The sequence below is a fragment of the Ambystoma mexicanum genome, chromosome 6p (assembly GCF_040938575.1).
Source record: "Ambystoma mexicanum isolate Mex_15411 chromosome 6p, UKY_AmexF1_1, whole genome shotgun sequence".
NCBI classification, from domain to species: domain Eukaryota; kingdom Metazoa; phylum Chordata; class Amphibia; order Caudata; family Ambystomatidae; genus Ambystoma; species Ambystoma mexicanum.
In genome coordinates, this window is record NC_090935.1 from 660886353 (window position 1) to 660911666 (window position 25314).

The 25314-nt window shown below is 49.3% G+C and overlaps 1 protein-coding gene across 3 annotated transcripts in view; it reads left to right on the top strand.

Annotated features, from left to right (window-relative positions):
- RAD17 (RAD17 checkpoint clamp loader component) overlaps positions 1 to 25314 on the top strand; it is a 1130765-nt gene that overhangs the window by 492324 nt on the left and 613127 nt on the right. For all 3 annotated transcript variants that reach the window (XM_069627538.1, XM_069627537.1, XM_069627539.1), the window contains one exon: positions 21118 to 21229. In XM_069627538.1, coding sequence (XP_069483639.1) covers positions 21118 to 21229 — 112 coding nt within the window. The remainder of the gene's footprint in view (positions 1 to 21117; positions 21230 to 25314) is intronic.

Consider the following 25314-nt stretch of genomic DNA (forward strand, 5'->3'; position numbering starts at 1 on the left):
TATACATGCGCGGTAAGTGAGGTAGTAGTAAGGTTGGTGGAGCATGCAGGAACAACCCACCACTGAGACTGGCGGCAGTGGCACATAGAGGGCTTGGACACACACATGTGGTGCATTTTTCGGGCACCCCTTACATGAGCCCTCAATATGGTTACATTTGTTTTCCTTTGCACTCTAGCAGCATTAGTTCCGTTTTGGCGCGGGACCGTGGGGTACAGTCTCCTTGATAACACACATAACATGAAAAACCACTGGGACGCTTTTACCATTTGCGCATAGCGACAGGGATGTGGGTGCTTCATCCCTAATGTCATATGAGCACCCATTCTGCCAGTTTCATATATTTTACAGGTATTTTAGTTAGAGAGGTTGTGGAGAGAACCATCACAGGTGGTTTGCTCATTAGTATTTGGGGACTTTTGTCAGGGGACCATCGCACAGTTCTTTTCCACCCAGGCCCTGCTGGCCGGGTCATGCTGGAAACAGCGATACACTGCGGAAGGTGAAATTTTACAGTGTTGGTATCTGACACTAGCTCATGTCCGTCTGTTCGTGGGAACAGGCTCTTAGCGGATCTGCCAGGGAGCTGTGGCCACAGGGATAAGTGACACTCTCCAAGGGTGGGGGCCGTGCTGCGGTGTACAGGGCTCAAGCCATTTTGTCTAATAAAAATGGCTTCCAGGGCCTAGCTAAATTGAGCAGGTTTGGTCAATGTCTTCAGCCAGTGCCCCACCCACCACCTGGGCCCTGGTGACAGGAAGGACAATTGATGAGCCATGAACCTCACCGGGGGAGAAAAGGCATGAGAGGGGGGGTCTCCTGGACCATTCCTCCCATACACAACTCCCCTGACAAGAAGTTATCAGCCAAATATAGGGTATCTGCTACTGACCCTGAATTTTTGTCTAAACGTCCAACTCCAGAGAGTCTGGTTGTGCAAGCAGCAACTGCATCCGGCAGTAGATCGGCATACCCTACTGTTCCACAGGCCAGGGATGACAAAAGATACGACTCTATGGCTAAGAAAGTCTTTTCTGCATGTAGCATGGCTTGAAATCTATTAACGCTACTTGTATGCTCGCAAGGTTCAGCCATACACTTTGGGAGTGTGCTTCATCAGCGGCTAACTGCCTCCCAGAGGGAGAAGAAAGGGAAGCGTTTCTAAACATCATTAAGGATGGTAAAGACGCAATGTGCGAATCCCTTCAAACTGGCATTGATTCTGCTGACAGTATCAGTAGGGCCATGGCGGCAAGTACTACAACCCGCAGATTTGCGTGGTTGCGAAAGTCTGGGTTTGCTTCAGATGTACAAGCCAGACTTTTAAATATGCCCTTTGATGGCTCTTCTTTGTTTGGTAAGAAGGCGGATGACAGCCTAGAAAAGTTACAGACATCCAAAGCAGCAGCAAAATCCCTGGGAGCTGCAATCCGTCAAACGCCATATCGCCCCTCAGGAACCTCATGGAGAGGTAAGTCCTTTCGTTTTTATTCCGCATTCGGAAAAGGCAGAGGACAGTCGGTTCAAAGAGGTCAAAAAAGATTCAGCCGAGGTGGACGGGGTAAAAATACAAAAACCGCAGCAGCAGGTGCCTCTTTACCCTCAGCATCTGCATCAGCTGCCTCTAAATCACTCTGAGGACTCTCCTCACAAGAAACCAGTAGGGGGCAGGCTAACTCAACATCTGATGGAATGGCAGGCTGTTACGTCAGATGCTTGGGCATTGGAGACAGTTGCCCAAGGTTACTGCCTGCCTTTTCTACGCATTCCTCAGTCATCCACCGGGGAACAGCTCTCTGAAAGTTCCAGATCCGCTCGTCTTGCAGGAAATTGTAGACCTGCTGGAGAAAGGTGCCATAGAACCGGTACCTGTAGCGGAGAGGAACAAGGGCTGGTACTCCCCTACTTCCTAATACCGAAGAAGGATGGAAGACTGAGACCTATCTTGGACTTAAGAGAATTGAGCAAGTTCCTCAGGAAGGACAAGTTCAAGATGGTAACTCTCTCTCAGATCCTTCAGGCCCTCCAGCTCCAGGACTGGCTGGTATCTCTGGACCTTCAGGATGCTTATTTCCATGTGCCAATCCATCTCAAACACAAGAAATACCTGAAGTTCGCAATTGGCGGCTCTCGTTATCAATTTCGAGTTCTGCCATTTGGGCTGACCTCCGCCCCGAGATTCTTCACCAAGCTAAAGTCGGTAGTGGCTGCAAGTCTAAGGAAGGAAGGGATTCATGTCTACCCCTACCTGGACGATTGGCTGATCAGAGCTGTATCTCTGGAACAAGCTCAGATCCAGCTAGATTGTCTGCCACTTCCTTCACAAACTGGGCTTCTCCGTCAATTTAAAGATGTCACAGATGATGCCATCACAGAGACTCCAGTTCATTGGAGCGATCCTGGACACTTCCCTGGGAAAAGCCTCGCCACCAGAGGTGAGGGCTCAAGATATTCTGCAGATGGTCACCAAATTTCAAAATGCCCAACGTCTCCCAGCCTTTGACTTTTTGAGGTTGCTAGGCCTCGTGGCATCCTGCATCTTCCTTGTGCCAGAGGCTCGCCTGAGAACGAGATCTCTTCAGTGGGCACTAAGAACTCAGTGGTCGCAATTCTCAGGGAGAATGACAGATCTCTTTCAGGTTCCGGACAAGGTGGCTCGAGACCTTCAGTGGTGGGCCTGTCAGGAGAACATTTTGAAAGGAGAAATGTTTTGGCAACCAAGCCGGAGATAACAGTAGTCACAGATGCCTCACTCACGGGGTGGGGAGCTCATGCCAACGACTTGACCATCAGCGGTCGTTGGTCTCCATCGGAGTCCAGACTGCATATCAACCTGTTAGAGCTGAGAGCAATCAGACTAGCGCTGAAGGCTTTTCTGCCATCTGTACAGGGGGAAAAATGTCCTGATAATGACGGACAACACAGTGGCCATGCACTACCTCAACAAAAGAGGATGTGTAGGATCACTGCCTCTGTGCAGAGTGGCGATGCAGCTCTGGTTTTGGGCAATCCAAGAAGGAATCTCTCTATCGGCAGCTCACTTAGCCGGAGAGAAAAACTTGATGGCGGACGCTCTGAGCAGGCAGAGCACAGTCTCCCACGAGTGGGAACTAGCTCAGGAAGTCCTTCAACAGATCTTCACCCTTTGGGGAACCCCTCAAGTGGATCTTTTTGCCACCTGCATCAACAGGAAGTGCGATCAGTTTTGTTCAAGAGAATTTCCCCCGAGAGGAGCTCTAGGGGACGCGTTCGTAGTGGACTGGGAGTTTGCACTTCTGTACGCGTTTCCTCCAGTCCCTGTCATTCCTCAAATGATCAGGAGGTTGAGAACGTTCCGGAAAGCCATGATCCTAATTGCCCCAGACTTGGCCAGGAGAACGTGGTACCCGGACCTTCTGGACATGTCCATCTGCCCTCCAATTCGTCTTCCACTCAAGGAGAATATTCTCTCGCAGAAGGGGGAGGTCAGGTTCTCCATCCAGACATCAGAACCTTCACGCTTGGTATCTGAAAGGTTGAGATACAAGGATTAGGACCTCCCAGATGATGTCATGGAGGTGTTGCTTTCGGCCAGAAGGCCAGCAACAAAGACTTTATACTGCTGCCGTTGGAACACATTTTGCAGCTGGTGTAAAGAAAAGAATATCGATCCCTTTTCATGTGGTACACCAACAGTGTTATCTTTTCTACTCTATTTGGCAAATTCGGGTCTTCAGGTTGGCACTATCAAGGGCTATCTCGCAGCGCTATCGATCTTCAAGCGCACTGCAGAGGAACCATCGTATTTCAAGTTACCCTTAGTAATACAATTTCTGAAGGGATTAACCAATGTCTATCCTCCAAGACCATTCCAAGTTCCCTTATGGGACTTAAATTTAGTCTTAAATTTCTTGATGGGTACTCCTTTTGAACCACTCCACTCTTGTTCGCTAGGATTTCTCACCCTTAAAACTGTCTTATTAGTGGCTAGTGGCATTAACATCTGCTAGGAGGGTGAGCGAATTACAAGCTCTATCTTGTAAACCCCCTCATACAATTTTTCATAAAGACAAAGTTGTCCTACAAGTGAAGCCTAATTTCCTCCTAAATGTGGTTTCTGAATTCCACATCACTCAGAAGATTACCTTACCTTCATTCTATCCACCTCCCCATCCGGGGAAAGAGGAAGAAAGGCTACATAGGCTGGACCCGAGGCTGGCTTTGAGCTTTTACATCAACAGACTTGCTAGGATTAGGCAAGCAGACCAACTGTTCGTAGGTTACTCAGGGCACAAATTGGGATTACCGATAACAAAACAGACCATTTCCAGATGGATTATTTTGGCCATTCTGGAATTTTACAAACTGGCAGGGAAAGAGCCTCCTCAAAATCTTAGGGCTCATTCAACCAGGGGTATCTCAGCCTCTTCGGCCCTCCAAAGAGGGGTACCGATTCGAGACATATGTGCGGCTGCCACATGGTCGTCTGCACATACCTTCACAAAATTTTACAACCTGGATTCCTCCTCTAGACAAGAGACTAGATTTGGCAAAGCTGTGTGGCACTCTGTTCATTCTTGAAGGGAAACATATTTACTCCCACCTCCAGTTACACACCACTGCTATGGGAGTCTATCAAGATAAGGAATACATCGGAGGACACAATCCCTTCGAAGAACAAGTTACTTCTTACCTGGTAACGTTCTTTCGATGGGATGTTCCTCCGACGTATTCTTTATCGTCCCTCCCATCCATCCCCTCAGTAAAACTTCCTTTGTGGTTACAGTTTACGGTCCTTCAGGGTCAATAACCAATTGATGTAAAGCAACTGTTAAACGTCAAAACGGAACTGAGCAAAGGACGCTGCGCGAGTCTATTTATACGCATGATAACGTCGGCGCCGATACGGAGGCTGTCGAGGGACATCGGCTCGAGGGACGTCGGCGCGCAGCTCCCTCTACTGACATTTTTTTTTCCAGAGGCCAGCAAACTGGAGATGATTCGAGGCCAGCAAGCTGGAGATGATCTATCAAGATAAGGAATACGTCTGAGGAACATCCCATCGAAAGAACGTTACCAGGTAAGAAGTAACTTGTTCTTTGCCACCATGGCCGCTCTTAAAATCCATGTGATCTGATGTTGATTCAAAGGTTCCATTTGGGCGGTTTCACCCAAGATCAAAGTCTCAAAATCCAAGACCAGATTTTCTTTCACTACTTTTATTCATCGTTGTAGCGATCTCACATCAGAAATTCCTCCCCTTATGGCACTCCCATAGCATATGTTCCATTGTGCCACAAACGTGACCGCACCCCCAACAAATGTCTGATGCTATCAATTTTCAGTCCTTCATCTTGACCGGAGTCCAAAAAACTCTTTCGAATGGATTGTGTCCTCCTATGTATTCCACATCTTTGACATGTAATGTCCACAGCTGTGTACTTCAGAAACTTTTTCGGCAGAGGGTGTCCTGCGTTGATGGCGTCGGGTCGATGTCCCTCGAAGGCCTCCGTCGAGGGCGACGTCATTGGATGTTATAAATAGGACGCACGGCACCCGTAGCCTCAGTTCAGTTTTTTGCGCAAACGTCTTTGCTTCAGAGACTCTGCGCGCCTCGTGTATTCCTTGAGAATAGATATTCTTCTTCAACCCCTCCGACTCTGCGGTCTGGCTTCAAGACATGCTGGGACTGCAAGTCCTTGGGAGAGTGTAAGGGGAAGCTTCAGGTAGGTATGGGTTCTAAACCCAGTAAGTCCTGTAAATCGAAGTCCAAGGGGATGTCTACCGATGATTCGAGGGTGACTCTCCGCGTCGGGAGGCGCGTCCCGGGGTTCTCGGTCCCAGATTGCTTCCTGCCTTTCGTCCTCATCTCGGCATTCTAGGAAGTGCTGTCACCGGTCGCCTTCCCCGTCCTCCTCGGAGGATGGAGCCGCAAGGAAAGTGGTTTGCCCGACAAAGTCCTCGACTCCGGAGGAATGGGCTGCGTTTCGAGAGCAGATGTTAGCGATTTTTCAATCGCAGGGCACAGTTCCTTCTTTTGAAGCCAGCAAGGAACAGCCTTTTACCCTGTTTCGCACTCCTTCGCGCTCAGGTCTGCGATGCAACGCTCATCGGGAGCCTTCGAGGGCCCGTTCGGACAAGGCTCAGGACAGTCGCAAGAGACGTGCTTCCCGGTCTCAGGCCTCGTCTCCAGTGAGACCGCAGAAACCGGGTAACGGCTCGAGGTCGGCGTCGACTCCGTCAGCGTCGTGTCCGGTGGATACCGATGTCAAAGCTCTGCCTTCGTTCCTGCCCTCAGCGCCGTGGTCGACGTCAACGCCGAAGCCAGCGTTGCTCTCGAAGGCGAAGCCTTCTGCGTCCTCGCCGCCTTCGGGGCTTTTTACCCAAAATTTACCGTTGGAGATCCTTGATACTGTGGATCCTCCAAGGAAGGCTCCTTATAAGTCTGTGAGGCCTGTGGTGGACTCCAGACCCTCTTCTCTCCCGAGGCAGGGTTTTTCCTCTCCCTCTGGATGACATATATGAGGAGGAGGAAAGGTCAGACTTTGATAATGGACCCTGTTGAGCTGATGTGGCTCCTGTCTTTTCTGGAGACAGTCAATTGGATGAGTTGAGGCAAACTCTTCATGATGCCAGTGGTTTGGACACTTCTCCGGAAGTGGAATTTGGCAGGCCTGAGCCTCGGGCTCCTGCTGAGTCGTCTTACAGGAGGCTCATGGCTAGGGTCACAGAGTATCTGGGCTGGTCCAGTCCCCCTGAAGATTTTGTGCAGGATGAGCCAACTGACATTTTAGATCAAGGTTCGTCCTCTGACCCCGTGTTACCTTTTCATCTGACATTACAGAAAAGGGTGTTGGCTGCTTGGCAGTCTCTGGAATCTCTTCCGGCTGTTAACAAATCGTTAACCAAAAAATACTGCCCATCCGGTAACGACCCCAGCTACCTTTCGTCTCACCCCACTCCCGAGAGTTTGGTGGTTCAGGCGGCTACCTCGAGGCAGGCGGCGTTCCCTACCATCCCTCCTGAACAAAAAAGGGGGGCGTAGGGTCACTCCCATTGTGCAGAGAGACAATGCAGCTCTGGTTCTGGGCCATCCAGCAGGGAATTTCACTCTCTGTAGTTCATCTGGCCAGAGACGGAAATGCGGCAGCGGACGCTCTGAGCAGGCAGAGCACGATCTCTCACGAGTGGGAGTTGGCTCAGGTAGTCCTTCTGGAGATCGTCGCCCTTTGGTGAACCCCACAAGTGGATCTCTTCGTCTCCAGTGCCAACCGGAAGTGCGAGAGCTTCTGCTCAAAGGAATTTCCTCAGAGAGGAGCCTTAGGAGACGTATTTGTAGTGGATTGGTCATTCCAACTGCTGTACGCGTTTCTTTGAGTCCCTGTCATTCCTCAAGTGTTGCAGAGGTTACAGAGGTTTGGATCCCACATGATCCTCATTGCTCCGGATTGGACCAGGAGAGCGTGGTACCCGGACCTTCTGGAAATGACCATCTGCCCTCCATGCCGTCTTCCATACCGAGAGGATTTGCTCTCGTGAGAGGGGGGTCAAGTTCTCCATCCAGAGGTCAGCACTCTCAACCTTCACGCTTGGCATCTGAAAGGTTGAGATATAAGGATTGGGACCTCCCGGATGATGTGATGGAGGGGTTGCTTTCGGCCAGAAGGCCAGCGACAAAAATCCCTGTACTGTTGACGTTTCGCGACTGTTGCAGAGGACAAAATATTGATCCTTTTCAGTATTCCATTCCAATGGGTTTGTCTTACTTTCTTTCGGCCACAGGGGCCTTGTAGTAGGTACCATTAAAGGTTACCTGGCGGCTCGTCTGAAGAATGCTCTTACTTTAAGATTCCTTTGATTTCTTAAAGGACTGACTAATGTGTTCCCGCCGTCCCCTTTCCAGGTGCCGGTTTGGGATTTGAATTTGGTTTTGAAACTTCACATGGGTGCCCGATTTGAACGTTTGCACTCTTGTCCTTTAAGATTATTTTCCTTCAAGACCATGTTCTTGGTTGCAGTTACTTCTGCTCGCAGAGTGAATTGCAGGCACTTTCATCTAAGCCACCCTTTACTGTATTCCACAAGGACAGGGTTGTACTGAGGGGTATGTCCTTCCTTTCTACCCTAGCTAGTTTCTGAATTTCATTTGAGCCAGAAAGTGGTTCTTCCTTGTTTCTATCCTCCTCCTCCAGCTAAGGAAGAGGAGAGACTCCATAGGTTGGACACTAGGAGAGCTCTGAGCTTCTATATTTCTAGGATGTTCAGGTTCAGAGTGGACAATATGCTGGGATATCCCACTCTTTGTGGGATATGCTGGGCACCGATTGGGCCAGGCTGTTACCAAACAGACCTTGTCCAGGTGGATTATCCTCACTATTACTGAATGTTACCGGTTGGCGGTTAAGGACCCTCGGGAAGGGTTGCGAGCTCATTCCACTAGGTGAGTGGCTACGTCCATAGCCCTACGATGGGGAGTTCCTATTAGGAATATTTGTGATGCACCCACATGGGCATCTATCCACACCTTTTGTTAAACATTGTTCTCTGGATACGATCCATGGTTGAGATATGGCCTTTGGACGGTTCTTTATTCCACCATCTGATTGGGTAATTTAAATTCTTTTCCCTCCTCCATTTTCTGTTACTGCTTTAGGAGTCTGTCAAAGATGTGGAATACGTTGGAGGACACAATCCAGTCGAAGAACAAGTTACTTACCAACTGGTAACGTTCTTTCGATTGGATGTTCCTCCAACGTATTCCACATCGCCCTCCCAGCCTGCCCCTCTGGAGAATTTCCTATGCATTTGCAGCTTACGTTTCCGCAAGGCTATGTGTAGTTCAGATGGCATTGGTTTGGTGCCACATGTTATGGAGGGGAAAAACCTAAACTGAGGCTACGGGCGCCGTGCATCCTATTTATAACATCCGGTGACGTCGCCCTCAACGGAGGCCTTCGAGGGACATCGACCCAATGCCATCACCGCAGGATGCCCTCTGCCGAAAAAGTTTCCGAATTACACAGCTGTGGACATTACATGTCATGAATGTGGAATACGTTGTAGGAACATCCAATCAAAAGAACGTTACCAATTGGTAAGTAACTTGTTCATTCAAGATCATGACTTGATGGGATTTTTCTCCTACATTCTTTTAATATTTTCACACAGACCACTCCATCTATCCGACGACATCTCCTCCCTCAGACAACTAGACCAGGCCTGCATGATCTTTCCATTTCCTCTTTTGAAACTACTCAGCAAATTATACATCTTGGACACCGAGTGCTCACTTTCGCCAATTTTCTTAACTGAAGACCATAGCTCAGATTCGACCAAAGACGGAATGGTCACTGCTTTCTTAAGTTTTCTGTATTCACCATACTTACAAGCCGATAGTTCATATTCAAGCTTCAGTTCTCAAAATATTTTCCACCTCGTCCCAAAAAAGCGGTCCTCCACTCTATTGATGCATGCAGAGAACCACGCTGGCCAGAACAAGGACTTATTGTTCATCTTGATATCCGGGTTCATCCAGATAGAAGTGCCAGTTTTAGCAGGAGTAGAATTTGCTGCCAGCTCATACGATCTCTAAGTGGATCTGAGGAAGTTTGTTAAAATAGACTGGCTATCCTGCTCCGTTGTGGCAATGGAGAGAAGGGCCCAGGTACCGAAGGGGCCTGCGCCCTCCGCCTTGACCCAGTCATCTCCCACATCTGTTAAGAAAGGCAAGACATGACGTAAAGAAAATGCCTGATGATATTGTTCAAAATTCGGGATGGTTAGACCCCCCTCTGTGCTCTCGCAACTGCAATTTCCACAGTTTTATTCATAGTATTTAACCTCCATACCCTAGATCTTTTTGATGTGTAGCTGAGAGAGAGAGATCTAATGTAATGGTTGCATGGTCAGAAACGACGAAGGTGTCTATTTCACAAGTCACTACGTTTTGAGTTACCATGCCAGATTTTAACACACAGTCTATGCGAGAGTATATGTTATGGGCTCCCGAGTGAAAGGTATATTCCCTTCCAGTGGGATGTTGGAGCCTCCAAACATCAGATAAGCCAAAATCTCATCAGTAAGTGCAGAGTGTCCCTGTCCTTTTTTCTGCCGTCCCTGCCCAATCTTCTGCTCATATCCAGAGCTGGTTCAACCACCAGGTTAAAATCCCCGGAAATAATCAAATCTTTCTATCCAGCAAACAACGGCCTAGACCATTAAAAATGCACCACTGTTTAAATTTGAGGCATATACATTACAAATGGCGAATTCCATGTCTTGGATCTGGAGTGTAAACATCAACCAACGGCCCTCCTTATCCGTTTTAGAACTTATAATTTTCCCTTCCATTATGGAGCGCACTCCCTTTTAAGTTCTCCCCTAAGTGCAACAGGAAATTCCAGTGTGTAGACCAACACAAAGTTTGTAACCACTTCCGTCCATGTGACCATCTCCAATCCCGTTGTGCTGCGGGCAAGCACTTAAGGCCCAAGAGCCTAAAGGAGCGCAGAACCAAATGGTGGGAGGCATACGCCACGTCAGCAGAGTCTGAGACAGCCGCAGGGATTTTCGAATCAGACCACAAAGGTGAAGGCAGCCGAGACTCTGATTCGGAGCTTGAAGACAAAACCGTGGAACTGTCTAGTTCCCACTTGCCTGTCCCCAGCCTAGAAATGCAGTTGCAGCGCTGCTATGAGGAAGGCCTCTGGCGACACTGGCGTACCCGCACACACCTGTTCACATATGCACACACCCCCCGCAAGCGTCCCTCAGCGACTTGGTTGACGGAGGACTGTGCACCGTCAGTTGATGCGTCTCGGCCAACCAACTCCACACCGACTGAGCCCGCTGTGGTTCCACCTATGCATTTGCCACATAGTCATCACGCAGACACTCCGGCGAAGGATGCGCATAAACACAGTTGGACGGCTGACGCAGAGACGCCTAAACAGCTGTTGAAAAAGCACAAAACACACTTAAAACACCATCAGGAGCCTTTTACTCACAGTAAACAGGCTCCTCAAACCCCTGTAACAATGAAGAAGAATCCTCTCCTCTGTCTTACACCCTCTGCAAGAAGTGCCCTTCCAAGTGCTGTTCCACCAGAAGCACCTTCTGTAACAAAGGACACCCTTGGGGCACCAAGCTCCATCACGTCTGCTACCCCCTGGGCACAGACACAATTTTAGGATACCATGAGTACATTCTCATTCTTTGTGGATTTTATGAGCAGGCTCCCCACCCCTTCAAAGGCTACTGAGTAGCCTCATGTACCCTCTCCAGTGCCAGTGACACCCTCTCTTCCTGCCCCAGCCTTACTGCCCAGGGAGACCTCACAAGGTTCTCTTTATGAGGACATGCAGTCCACACAAGCAGACCAGGACATGTGGATAGATGATTAGGGTGACCCCGGTCAGGATGGATATGATACTCGCGCCTTGAAACACTTGTGTATAGGCGCGTTATAAATGCCATATCATATATCATAACAGGACGACCCAGACCTCATCTTTGTTGACCCTGTTTACCCCTCCATAGTAGAAGGTGGTCACTCCTCTCCCATTGCGGACCAGCCACTCCACAATGAGCTGCTGAAGAAGGCTCCTTGCCACGCAGGGATTGACTTTGTTGAGAATATTGTCAACGTGAAGAAACCTGTTAGCCAAGCTTATACCTCTTCTGGAATCTATGAAAAAGAGGGTCTCTCCATCCTTTTCTACCCCCTCTGTTACTAGGGTGGTCAACCCTCGGGTGAAAACATCCTTCAGGTCCTCTCCTGCAGATCCCCTCTACATTTGGGGCTCCCTGGTAGTGGCCACCACAAAAAAGAGAACTGGGTTTCCACTCTCAACCTCTGAGACACCTCCCAACAAGGAGTGCAAGAAATTGTACACGCTAGGGAAGCTTATCACAACCTCTGCTGCGTACCTTACTAGGATAGCAAACAATACCACCTTACTTGCCAGCTACAGCAGCACCCAGTGGAATGAGGTTTCACAACATTGAGACTCAATCATATCTTCTAAAGATCGCCGCAGAGGGGGAAACAAGTCTCACAAAACATGCTTAAGAATGTCTTTGACTCTGCAGACACTTCAGGAAGAGACATTGTAGAGGGTACCCTCCTTAAAAGACATTTCTGCCTTAGAGACTCCAGATTTAAGCCAGAGACACCAGCAGCCCTAGTTAATATGCCCATTGAGGAGGATCTCCTCTTGGGCAAAGTTGTCGACGACCAGCTGGAGACGGGAAAGGAGGAGTACGAGACCCTTGGTCAGATTTCCAGCAAACCCTTCGTCCCAAGGGGAGTGTTCAACACAGTGACATTTTCGAGTGCAAAAATCAGGAAAACCAGCCGAAGCCAGAGCAAGCACGTCTGGCACCTCCTTCTATAGTCCACACACTCGGGCATCCTAGCAGTACCAGCAGCATGGGTTTCGCTGTGGGAAGGAACGAGGTAGGGCTGCAGCCTCTAGAGGCGCAGCAACGCCTGCTCCCAAAAAACGTGTCCAGCCACGTTCCCTTCAGTGCGTCCCCTGTTGGGGGTCAGAAAACACTCTTTGCCCAGCAATGGGAGGGAATAACATCAGACAGCTGGGTCTTGAATACAGAGGACAAGGGATACTCTGTGGAGTTCCTCGAAACACCTTGCCACCATCCACCTTGTGTAGGACGCATGTCCTCACATCTCAACATCCTCAAGGAGATCGAAATCCTGTTACTGAAAGGAGCCATCGAGCTGGTGCCCTTCAAGGTATTTATTCAATGTACTTCCTTGTTCCAAGTTGTTCTTTCGCAGAGTCTGCAGCTTGAGCTATTATGTGAGTTAAACCTCATCCAAACCTCTTCTGTCGTTTGTTTTTTGACACACTAATTCAACGTCTGTTTCCCTTTTAACATCTCAATGGCTGATCCTGGCTCAGAAAAAGATGTTCTGCTCCGAAGACGGGCTTCGGCATACATCAGGCTTTGGCCTAACCAATAGGGAGAGTTGGGGGGGACTGATCCTTCTTTCTTTGTCAAATAATGTTTGCCCCCATTTCCGCCCCTACTACCTTTGTCCTGCTGCCTCTGTGTCCACCTTCCACTATGGAGCGCAGCCCCTTTTACGTTCTGTCCCAAGTGCAACAGAAAGTTACTGTGAGTCGACAAACACTGCATTCCATGTGACCATCTGAAATCCCGTTGCGGGTAAGCTCTTTAGGCCCAAGATCCTTTGTGCCATACCAAGCGGTGGGCCGCATATGTCATGTCGGCGTAGTCTGAAAACAGCCGCTGGAATTTTTGAGTCGGACCATGAAGGCCGGGACTCTGATTCGAAACTCAAGGACACTACCGTGTAACAATCTAGTACCTGCATGCTTGTTTCCAGCCTCAAAAGGCAGTTGCAGCACGCTGCTATGTGGAAGACCCCGGCCGATGCCGGAGTACACGCACACACTTCCCAAAAACACATACCCCATAGCTGTCCCTCCACTGGTCTGTCGCCTCTCGGGCCGCACGCCATCGGTTGACGCCTCTCGGGCCGCCAACTTAACACTGACCGCACCCACTGGGTCCGCCTACGTGCTTAGCAAAAGGGGATCACGCAGACACTCGGGCAAAAGGGCGTGCACAAATACTGCTTGGCGGCTGAGGCGGACACACCGAAATAGCTGCCAAAAAAGCACAAGTCACATTTTCGCCCAGAAAAACACAAAGAGCATTCTGCTCAAGACAAACTGGCCTCTCGGCCCTCTAGACGTTATGATGAGTCCTCACCTTTGTCTTCTGTTCTCCACAAGAAGCACCCTCTGGAGCCTTAGGACACCCCTGGAACGGATTGTCGGATGGAAGCATCTCCTTTGGCCCCTAATGTCACCCCAGAGCTGCCAAAATGTATCTTATTTACTGCCCCCTGGACCCAATTACAGTTTGAGGACACCATGGGCAAAATGTAGTTCTTTGTGGACTTAATGAGTAAGCTGACCACTCACTCAATGCCTGCTGAGAAGCCTCCTATACCTCCCCCAGTGTCGGCCACACCTTCTCTCCCAGCCCTATCCCTCTGCCCAGGGAGCCTTCACAGGGATCTCTTCAAAAGGACATGCAGTCCACACATGGTGACCAGGATATGTGGGTGGATGTCCACTATGACACCAGGCAGGCGGATGAGGACGCCTATGTTGGGTAATATTTTCATATCAATGATAAATCTTCCTGACCTCTGTCAACCCCAGAAATGTTTGCTTTGACGAGGTAACTATTTTACCTTGTCCCTAGGTGAAGGGCAATCTTTTCCCCCCTCAGTCTTTTTTTTATTTTTTTTTTTTTTAATGGGTCACCTTTTCATGTGCCTATATAGTGTATGGATGAAGTTATAGTTTCAGGTTTACGCTGGGTTGCCCCTAGGGGTTCCCCTGTTAATTTCTCTTTCATGTACTTGGATGAACTACAGTTCCCAAGTAGTAAAGCGGGACTTTCATCCCCCTTTACATTTATTATAGTGAGCCAGCACACCCCACCTTATGTGGAGTGCTGGGGCGGGGGGTACAATGTATCCCCTTTCTTACTTATAGGGTAACATTGTGTTACAATTGCAAGTTTTACATGAATGGCTGGTGGCCGAGGTTTTACCTTAATGACTTTGTCTTTATTGCTTGCAGGCTGTTAATTCAGCCTCTGTAGTGCAGAGAAGGGCCACCATTTTTATAAAATGATGGAATCCTTCCTTTTTCGCCATTTCTTGTATGCTTGCTGTTTCTGAGGTCTTCCCCTGCCGTTCTAGGCGGGAACAACCTCAGTGGCTGTTTTGTCTTCGGCTGGAATCCTGTAGATTCCCTCGCCCAGGCTCTAGAGTGTCTGGAAAGGCAGGAAGCGAGGGAGGAGTCCAAAACCCTGCAGCCCTTTCTTCTTCCACCTTGCCTGAAAGGAAACGACTCTCAGTGGAGGGCTGGCTGTCCTGATTTGACAGCCAGTCTCTGCCCCTTGCTGTAAAGTGCGGGGAGAGAATGCAGAAGCTGTGCTTTAGTTCCTGACAAATACTCTGAACCTGGAAGCTGCTGACAAGTCGACCACTGGAACCAAATCCGAAAAGACAGATGAAGAAAGTACAGTTTAAACGATTTCCAGCGACCAGAGAGCTTGATGTGTAAACGGAGCCTGCTGTAGCCCTTCCTTCCAAGCAACCTGGGGACTCTGAAAATGATGACCCCCCGACCCAGAGCCTGGTTAGATCCACTAGACTCACCTGCATTTTGCACTATCCCATGTGCTGCGTCCTTGCGGGCTGCAATACCCCAATACCTCGAACCATTGTGCGGTCCACAGACTTCCAAATTATGTATCGACCTAAAACTTTGGTAGTATACTGCTGGACCTCCAGAGACACGATTTGAGTGCTAAAAGTCCCCTCAACAGAGTGCTGGACCTTGCAAACAACAATAATCCGACCAGCGATATTCAGTCTTCTGGCTCCTCAAAAGGGCGCCAAAACTAGAGCCGCATCCAGCCACAAAGAAACTCTTGCCTGGAGCTTTCTCTGTTGATCCCTGCTTAAGTCCCTTGCAAAGTCCTGTCTTCAGTCTTCATGACAAAGGAATCTATCAAGTGGATTTTTGGCTGCAGACCTTGAAGTATTCCTGTTAGAACTCTTCTTCTGTGCTGAGGTACTGTGTTGGCTGGGGTATTTATTTACCTTAAGCCTGTACCATTACTGTACAGCTTTTGGGGTGTTTTCTGTGATTGGCAGTCCCCTCATCCAGTTCAACCAGGCCCACTGCTAGAATACTCCTAGGGTGTATTCTTGGAAGTCCCTGGACCCTAACTTTAAAGTGAAATACTTACTTTTTTGAACAGTCTTCCACAGGAACTCTGACTTTGCAACTGAACCCTATCTCACCCTGCCTACAGCTGGCACCTAGACCACTGGGGTCCCTCTTCTACCTCAGAGTGAACTCCTGCAATAGACTAGGGAAGGACTGGATAAGTAAAGGAGTCTGTCCTGAAAGGAATAGGAAGTGTTTAAAAGTGTACTTACTTGTGAAAGTTGTTTGGTAACTGCAACTTGGCGATGGAACGGTTACAAAAGTTCTTACTTACGTTGAATGTGTGTTGTGCCATTCTGAAAAGTGTATATATAAGGATCATTTACTCAGCTATAAATTGGTTGTACCTCTTTCCCAAAAGTAATGCTGTTGGCTTCACTAACTATTTCTTTCAGAGAATAGATGTACAAGTTCCCCAACTGGATCTTGCTTCCACTAACTTGCTTTATAGCCTGTTTAGAATAAGTCTAAACAGTAAAAGTAAAGCAGGCGGTACCTGCTTTGACAGACTTCATGTCTCGGGAAAGGGTGGCCACCGTATCCTGTAAGACAGTCTTCGTTGGCACCTATTCTGGTTTCAGCATCGGTGAGTCGGGTGCCCTGGTGATCCAATTTGGACTTGAGTGATGCTACGTTTGCATTTATATCATCGAGTTTTTCATGCAAGGATGCAACATTCTTAGCCATTGATTCCATCAGTGTTGTAAGGTCAGGAGTTGGTGCACCTATTGGAATGTCTGCCTCTTCCTGGTTAGATGCGTCCTGTCCCTGCTCGGGTCTGGCCCTGGCGAATGTGTCCATTGCTCCTACTTTATTTGCGGCGTGGTACCTATTCGACATTGTTTCGTGTCGGGCGGCGTTGACTGATGAGTGGCTAGTGTTATCCAAGCGCCACAGCCAACCTGTGCGTGACACCCACATGTCCGCGGAGGTCCGGAGTCGTCAACTGAAGTGCGACCAGTTGTGTTTTGCCCACTCGGGGCCCGCGGGGTCAGCGCCAGAGGAAGGAGGCCAGCCGGAGCCCCGGCGCTAAGGGCAGCGAAAAGCCATGTGTAGGATGGTGCAAGCTTGTTCACGAGGGCTGAGATTAACAGGACCGTGGGGGTAGGATTCCAAGAAGACCGTGTAGTCTGCCAGCCTATCTGGCGCACACTATATCTCAAGGCGCCTTGCACACTGGAGCAAGTGAGACCAGTGGATATGGATTGCAAGCCGGTATGGAGTCACTCTGCCAGCTCAACTGCTCCGACAAGTTCTACCTATGACAGGAGTCTTCCGGGGTGCCGAAAGCAGCCCAACCTCACGTGCCACGTGGCCGTGAACGATGACAGCAGACCAGTAGGGCAGCAATGACACAGGCCACAAGGGTCAGAGGCAGCGCAGGGAACCACCTGCAGCGTTGTCCATGCGCCTGTTAGTCGGGATCAGGCTGCAGATACGGCAGGATTGTCATGTGAGGGCCAGGTTAAACAACATGCGGAGCAGCCCTCCTCCCAGCATTTGAGAAAGCAAGCCGTCGACATCAGTGGCGAGGTGCTGAGTGAGCAATGAGACTGATGTGGCATGCACTATGCTCAGCAGGGCGCAACCGCATTAGATGAGGTTTGGTTAACTGGGACAGGGGCGTCGGGGCAAAGAGCGAAGTACTGCGGCCGTTATGTGACCAGCAAAGGCACGGGGCGCCGGGGCCAACACAACCGGAGGAGGAGGAGTGCTACAGGAAGGGACACAGGGTCACCAGGAGACAGGGTCACCAGCACACCAGCCCGGAGCCCGTAGTGAGGACCCAGACCCAAGTCTAACAAGCGGTCAGCAGACAAGTTGTTTAGGCAGCACGTTTACCAGACATACCAAGGGGCTCCAAATGCTCTTCAGCCCGAGATCCCCCAGTATAGGGCTCCAGGTCCGCCATGGTCAGATAGACACCCACGACTCATGACATGGTCGCGGTGAGTTTAGCAGCGAAATTTCAGTTCGATGGTAGCCCTCCAAGCTCGACAGCAGCACAAGTAATCAGTGGAGCCTCCGACCGTGAGTACAGAGGTCAAACAGTTTTGATGTCTCCTGCTGTTAGGATCCCCAAGGCGCTCGCAGCGGGAGAGGCAGCGGGCCCGCATGGCCCCTGACCGCACCGCCCCTCCCCCCCGGCCACGGCCCGTCGGGAGGCACTCAACGGCCAAATCAGGAAGTCGGGAGGGGAGGCGCACACACCCGCAACAGCCGGGGGCAGCGGCCACCCAAGGTGGAGAGAGGCAGGCCGCCGAGCACACCGCGGGCAGTCTGCACAAGGATCCGGATTCGATGGCGCTCTGGCAATTCAAATCTGGTGCAGGGCAGCAGGATCACCGGCACCTCCAGGCGCCAAGGGTTGGGCAGGGGCCACTTTTAGCCCAAACGGCACGGCAGCAGGGGGGATGAGCCCCCCCAAACAGGAGAATGTAAACACTGATTCCGGGCTTAACAATGAGCAGGGACAGCCCCAGGCCGCGGCCAGCAGGGGCCTCACACAGCAAAGCGCGCTGAGGAGCAGGCGGCGCAGGGAGCCACATATGTCGCACCAGGGCTGCGGTCACGCAGACAGCCGGATCTCCACTTCTACATGGCCCATTATTCCGGGAATCGAGCCATAGCCGCAGGGCACCTTAGTAATCAGGCAGGTAGCTTCTTGTTGCAGGGCGATCGGGAAAACCACTGTGTGAAGGAGATGTGTGCTGGTAGAGCATGGAGCTACTAAGCTAAGCAGCCATCTTTAGGCTGCTCAACAGTGCCCCGCCCGACCCTGTTTTCTTAACGACAGCTCCAAAGAGGACGACTCTTTCCCTTTGGTTGATGGGACCAACCAGCCCTAAGAAGAACTGCAGATCGAGCCATCCCCCGAGGTGCTTTGACCATCCAGGGCTGCAAACTGCAAATACCAGTGGACCTCCGACCCATTTGCAGTTCAACGTCTTTGAGTGAACGAATCCTCCCAGAACTTTGGTGAGCTCCAGTTGGACCGCCAGAGGCACAATCCCACTCATCCAAGTCCCCTCACCAGAGTGCAGGACTGCATAATCCAGGCAGATCTACCAGGCGGTAACCGTTCATTGTTGGAGATGATGAAAAGGCACAAAAACTGTACTTTGTATCTTGCTAAAGTATTTAAGTGACTAACGTGTCCTGAAGTACTTTGCCCTTTCTACTGCTGCATACATCCTTTGCTCCCCTCCTACACTGGCTTTGATGAACTCTTGGATAGCTATGGATTGGACTGGCAAAGCATAAGAAGCCTTGAAAAGTGTTGCTAGAAAGTAAATCACGGCTTATAGTGTTGAATAACCCTATTTTTCCTTCCTACAGACTTTGTCTGCATGACTTTAGGAAATGAATGAAACTGACATTTCTCTGACATTTCTCTGTATCAAATGTAGGTGCGTGGCACTACTATTTAAACAGTAGTACTCTCATTACTGTCCATTTTCTGTAACAATTGGAAGCGCTAGAATTACTATTGAAGCAGTCCCCTATAAAAATGAATATGTCCTATGTATGTTGGTTAGTCTAAATAAGTATTTAACTACCATGTTGTGTATATAAGAATACATGTATATTTTAATATAACTTTGAGTCTGTAAGAGTTTCTATGGACTATACTATTGTATTGACTGGGTTCATTGTACTTACCTACAACTCGCATTCCTCCTCCTAAAATAAGCCTGGCTGCTCTGCCATTCTACCAATCCTTTGGGTAGTACAGACTTATACTAGGAGTTGAGGGACTTTAGACAAAGGGATAGTTTGAGTCCTACCTCCAGGTAGACTTAGAAAATCTCCCCTAACAGTGACGCAAGGTGGGAGGCAACAGAGCTCTGTACACTGGAGTGCGCCCAGACATAGGGGAGGAATACAAGTAAGGGTGCAGAGGTAGTGAAGGAGCTGGGATGGATGGGGGGGAATCATGGGAAGAGGGTAGCTCCAGAGGGGATAATATGGGTTGAGAAGAGAGATCAGCATGATGTTCTTTGAAGAGTAGCATCTTCAGGTCCTCCACAATGTATAGGAAGGAGGGGTCTGTTTTATCTGCATTGGTATCTTAATGCAGAGACTGGGTGCATAGTAGAAAAAGGTATGTTTCATGTTTTCATACCCTCTTGCAATTCTTTATTTCGAACTTTGCGATGTGGCTTTGCCAGGCTGGAAACAATAGCCTGGAGTAGGAGAGAAAAACAGGAAACTGGCCTTTTCCTGCTATGCATGCACACCCGCTCTGCAACAAGTTATCAATGCAGATAAGACTGATGTTGACGTGCAAGTGAGCTGTTCCTTAAGCATTTTAGTATTGTTGAGGAGCCCTATTTATATCGAACTAGCAAAATGGCTCTGTAGACCGACATAATGACACTCATCCATGGTTGAAATTCAATTATCCTCTAGGTCGCAGCCCCGATTCGTTTATCGCTTAATGCGTAAACTGCACTGAAAAGGGGCATATGTGGCTGGTGGACATATCCTGGAGCAGTCGTGGAGAGGAGGCGAGAGTTGGCCTGCTGCAGCATACTGGGATCTTCTGTGCGTGGTGTGTTGTGGTGCAAATATCTCAAATGTTGCGTCCTAGGGCTTTGAAATGTGGTTTTGAGGTCCATTTAAGGGCCATGAGTTGTTTCTTGCATCCAGATGCTTGCAGGGAGCTCTGTCCAGTCCTTGTACGACCACCTCGATGTTCCGCCACTTCCAGGCAACCATCTCATATGTGCAGGGGCTGAAATCCGGGTACGGGGTGGTGTGTCCACATGTAATGTAGCCAGTCATGTCCAGAGGGTCCTAACCGGTAACTGTGCAAAGGTTTGTGCAGATTAGTGGAACCGTGTGGAATTGTATGAGGAACTTAAAAACCCACAACATTTTTTTAAAACTTTTATATATATATATATCAATCAGACATTTTTACTGTTTCCCTGTTCTCTAGGTCATTCTGTTTGAATTAATATTTGGCAAACGTATGTTTGTACCTGCCGTTGTATTGATCAAGCGTTCAATAGAATTTCTTTTAACAAAAATGTTCTACGTATGAAGGCCTAACCTATACATAGAAGTACTGCTCATATTAACTCTCCTGCCACCGTTCACCTGACTCTACGCTTTCGATTTCCTGCTTTCACACAGCTACTTCTCCAATGCATGTTCTAATCAACCGTAATTGCCGCTTTATTTCTAATGTTGAAATATCAGTTTTGGCCATTATAGTTTGTAATTAGTTGACAAAATGATGAAAGTGTTTTTCGGCATAGTCTATACGATATCAATGGTGTGCATCTGCTAACTTTCATTTTTATTAAACTCTTTTTCCTATCAGAGTAAAGGAAGAATTGCAATCCCGGATAAGGCGTTCATGGATTTGCTTTGCACTGGGAGTTCAGGTGACATTAGAAGTGCAATAAACAGCCTCCAGTTTTCATCCTTCAAAGGTAAGTCCTCAGATTGCTACTTTACTCGTGTGTACACTCACAGGAACATAGTGAACATATTGACAGACGGCTGTCTGTCTATAAGACAGCCAGGAGATTAGTGCCTGTCCAACGTATTCCTGATCCAGGAATCTGTCCCACTTATAAGGGATGCCATGCGTTTTTGGTTGTTCAGCAGATTGTTGCATTGTAAGTAAGATGGCCTTTATTCTTGCATTTACTTATTTAATTCTTAGTAGCCTTTGTTGTTAAATAAAGGAGACCAATTGGCCACCTCACTCATGCTTGCTCATACCCCAACTTGCAACCACATGGACCATTCATTCAAATCTCTCGCCCAACATTCTCTGAGCTCTCATATACACTGCACACTCCAACTTTGTCTCTCGCTTATTATTAAGACAACATTCAACTTCTTTTGAGTTTTGATGACCCCTGAACCTTTTGTAATTGTTTATTTGTAAAGCGCTTATACACGAGTGAAGTGCTTCAAAGTGCTTAAAGGCGGGAAGGCAAAAAGGGAATACTGAGTCATTCTTATGCCCTGCAGTTTGAATGATCTAGCAAAAAGACTAGCAAACTAAGCCTGACAAAATTACTGCTAAGTAAGTGTATGACAAGAAGGGAGGCGAGAAAGGGGAGAGGAGAGGGAGAGGGGCATACAATCCTTAAACAACCGTGCTAGGCCAACAGTGTTTCAGATAGTGCCAGTGCATGACAAAGAGTGAGGTGATAAGGGAGTGAAGGAGAAGAACATACAGGTGATAAAGGGGGGGTGAGAAGACATACAGGAACAAAAATCTACCGTACTAGGCCTGGCGAACTAGGCCTAATACATTCTAAGGTAATTAAGTGCGCAGACCGGAAGTGGGAGGGAATACATGCAACCAGTCCAGCAGGGCCCTGGCTTAAGTGCAGAGAGGTTACCCTTTCCATGCAATGAATTCCAGAAGTTCGGTAGTGGTAGGCAGGGCGCAAAGCCCCAGGGGCAAGTGCGAGGACTGGCAGGGAAGCCTGAGCCCTGTGTGGCTCTCGAGGTGCATCAAGCGACCAGTCAGCAAATGGAACGCTGTTAGGGAGAGAGGTAGGCAAGAATAGAGAGGAGGTTTACAAGGGAGAGGGAGAGAGAAAGAGCAAGAGAAGAGGAAGGTCTTGAGGAGTTCCCGGAATTTACAGATGTCGGGCTCAAGACTGCCAGAGGCAGGGAGGTTGTTCCAGAGGGAAGCACCTGCAGAGGATAAAGATCTACCCCCAGATCTCTGTTTTGAAAATCGGCTCACCGGGAGAGAGTTGGAAGAGGACGAGTGCAGGGCTCTAGAAGGAGAGTATTTAGGGAGAGATAATTGTAGATAGCGTGGGCCCGGCCCCAGAAAGCCTTGTGGACTATGCAGAGGGTCTTGAACTTGATCCTTGCAGCCACATGGAGCCAGTATGGGGATTTCAGCACCAGAGAGATGCGATCACTGGGCTTGAGGCCAAGGATAAGTCTTGCAGTTCTGTTCTGAGTGAGGCGTAGAAGTAGGAAGATTGAGAAAGAGATTGTTGCAGTACTTCAGTCTAGAAAGAACCAAGGCTCTGGAGACTGCAAGCCTCTGGGGGAAAGTGAGAAAAGGCAGAATACCTCTGAAGAGGTGCAGCTTGCAGTGTAACTTTTTAGAGATGTCCGAGATGTGAGAGCAGAAGGAGAGAGTGGAGTCTAAGATGACCCCTAGATTTTTTTCCTCACTCTTGGGTGAGGGCGCAGGGCCAAGGGAGGGCCGGCTCAGAGTGAGAGTGGGAAAGCAGGAGCAGGGGTCCCAATGAGGACGATCTCGTCTTGCTGGCATTGAGGAAGAGATCTTTCTCAGCACACCTAGACTGAATTGCGGACAGACAGTCAGGAATGAGCGAGGAGGAGGCCGAGGGTAGCCTGAAAGAGGGCTCTTTTGGAGGTGAAGTCTGAGATCCTGCAGGTAGAGGGGCCATGTAGACATTGAAGAACCAGAGGGATTGGTTAGATCCCTGGGGAACCCCACAAGTAAAGAGAGTGATAGCTGAGAGAAAAGACCCAAGTTCAACCTGGGAGGGATGGTCGGAAAGAAAGGAGGCAAGCCACGCCAGGGCCTGATCTGTCATCCCCAGGGTGTCACAGAGACTGAAGATCAGGATGTTGTGGTTTACTGTATCGAAAGCAGAAGAGAGGTCAAGAAGAATGAGGACAGAGGGAGAGGTAGAGTCAAGATTTGAGAGCAGGTTTTCACAGGTTTTCAGAAGAGCAGTTTCCGTGCTTCTGGATGCTCTAAAGCCAGACTGATGGTCATGGAGACAACCAACAGATTCAGTGTGGAGGGTAAGCTGAGAGATAGCCAACTTCTCCAGAAGTTTTCCCAGGAAGGGAGTGATGGAGATCGGACAGTAGTTTGCCTGAATGGAAGGGTCGGGCAGGGTTTTTGAGCAGATGGTGCTTAAGAGAGTACATGAGAGAGGTGGGGAAAACTCCAGTGGCGAAGGAGAGGTTACAGAGGTCTGCCAAGGCTGGAGCGAGAGTGATAATGTTGTCCTTGATGGTTTTTGAAGGGCAGGCTTCTTCCTGTTTGGAAGACGTTTTCATAGACTGTACTTGTCTATAGACCTCCCCAGGTGTAACGGAGAAGAGGGGGTGGAGGCAGCCGAGGGGGGCCCAGGCGATGTTAGTGCAAGGGCGGGTGGAGAGGGTAGAGAGGTCAGGATGTGCTGCATTTTGGCGGTGAAGTGTGCAGCCAGGGCCGAGCAGAGGGCCTTGGTGGGTGCAGTGGTGCATGACTCTGCAGTAGGGTTTGCTAGTTCCTTGCAGACTTTGAAAAGTTCAGCCGTGTTGTTAGATGCCACAGAGTTGCAGGCTTGAATATGGACTCTTTTTGGGCCAGGTGAGCGGAGTCTGTATTACCTTTGAAGAAGGCAGCAGGCCAGTTTGTCAGAGGGGGGGGCACCTGAGGATCCCCATTTCCGTTCGCTGCTCTGCACTTGCGTTTAAGGGCCGCTAGATTGCAGTCGTACCAAGAGTTGCACATTTTGGCAGGCTTCATTCGGACCCTTATGACAGGGGCAAGAATGTCGAGAGTGTTGGAGATGGAAAGGTGAAGGTTAGACAGGGCTGTGTCAGACTGGGGGTCAGCCACAGGAGTCGAAGCCGGAAATTAGGTGGAGGCAAAGGCAGTCAATGACAGTTGTGTAAGGTTTTCTGTAAACCATGAAGCAACAATAAAAAAAACAGGCACTGACACACTCTTTTCATGGGTCGAAAGACCTTGAAGGTGGTCAGTGGTGCAGGGTGTGCCTGTGCTAGAGGAGAGGAGAGCTTCAAGTGTGAGGAGAGTGATCAGTCCAAGAGAGTGAGGTAGTGAGAGGGATAGAGGCAGGGATGTCTGTGGGGGTGAGAGCATTCAAGTATCACCTGCGATGTGCATCGGGCTAGAAGGTAGAATGGAGAGACAGAGAGTCACATAGATTGCGAAAAGGTCCTGAAGAGTCTGGAGAGTCAAGGTATATGTTAAGATCCCCAAGCAGGAGGAGTTGGGAAGAGGAGGAAAGGCGTCCAGTTCCGGCCATTCCGAAAGGAAGAGGTGGACTGGCCGGTGGCCAGTAGAAGGTGGCCAGAGTAAGAGAGGAGACAGGAGAGAGAGCCTGTAGACCAGGTATTCAAGGGAGGAGTAGGCCTGGGTGGGAATAATGGAAACTGGGATCCACTGAGGAAAGATGAGGGCTACTCCACCTCCTGTCCTGTTGAGGCTGAGCTCAGAAAGGATCTTGTAGCCTTCAGGGAGAAGTATGTCAGAGGGGGCGCTGTTGTGCACTGACAAATGGCTGCTAAAACGCAAAGCTCTGCACTGGACAATATCCTGCAAGTTTAATTATGCGTACCAAAGGACCGCAGAACTGAGGAAACACAACCCATCACCATCGGAACGTTACCAGTCTCGCTGCCACAAACAAGGAAGAGCACTGAGCCCCAGAATGCGGAGAGCTGCCACACCAAACTGCTTACCGTGTGATTGCTGAGGACGCGGTCGCGCACCAATGGGAAGCAGTCAAGCCTGGACTAAGTAGGCGGTGGCAAGCGCCGCACC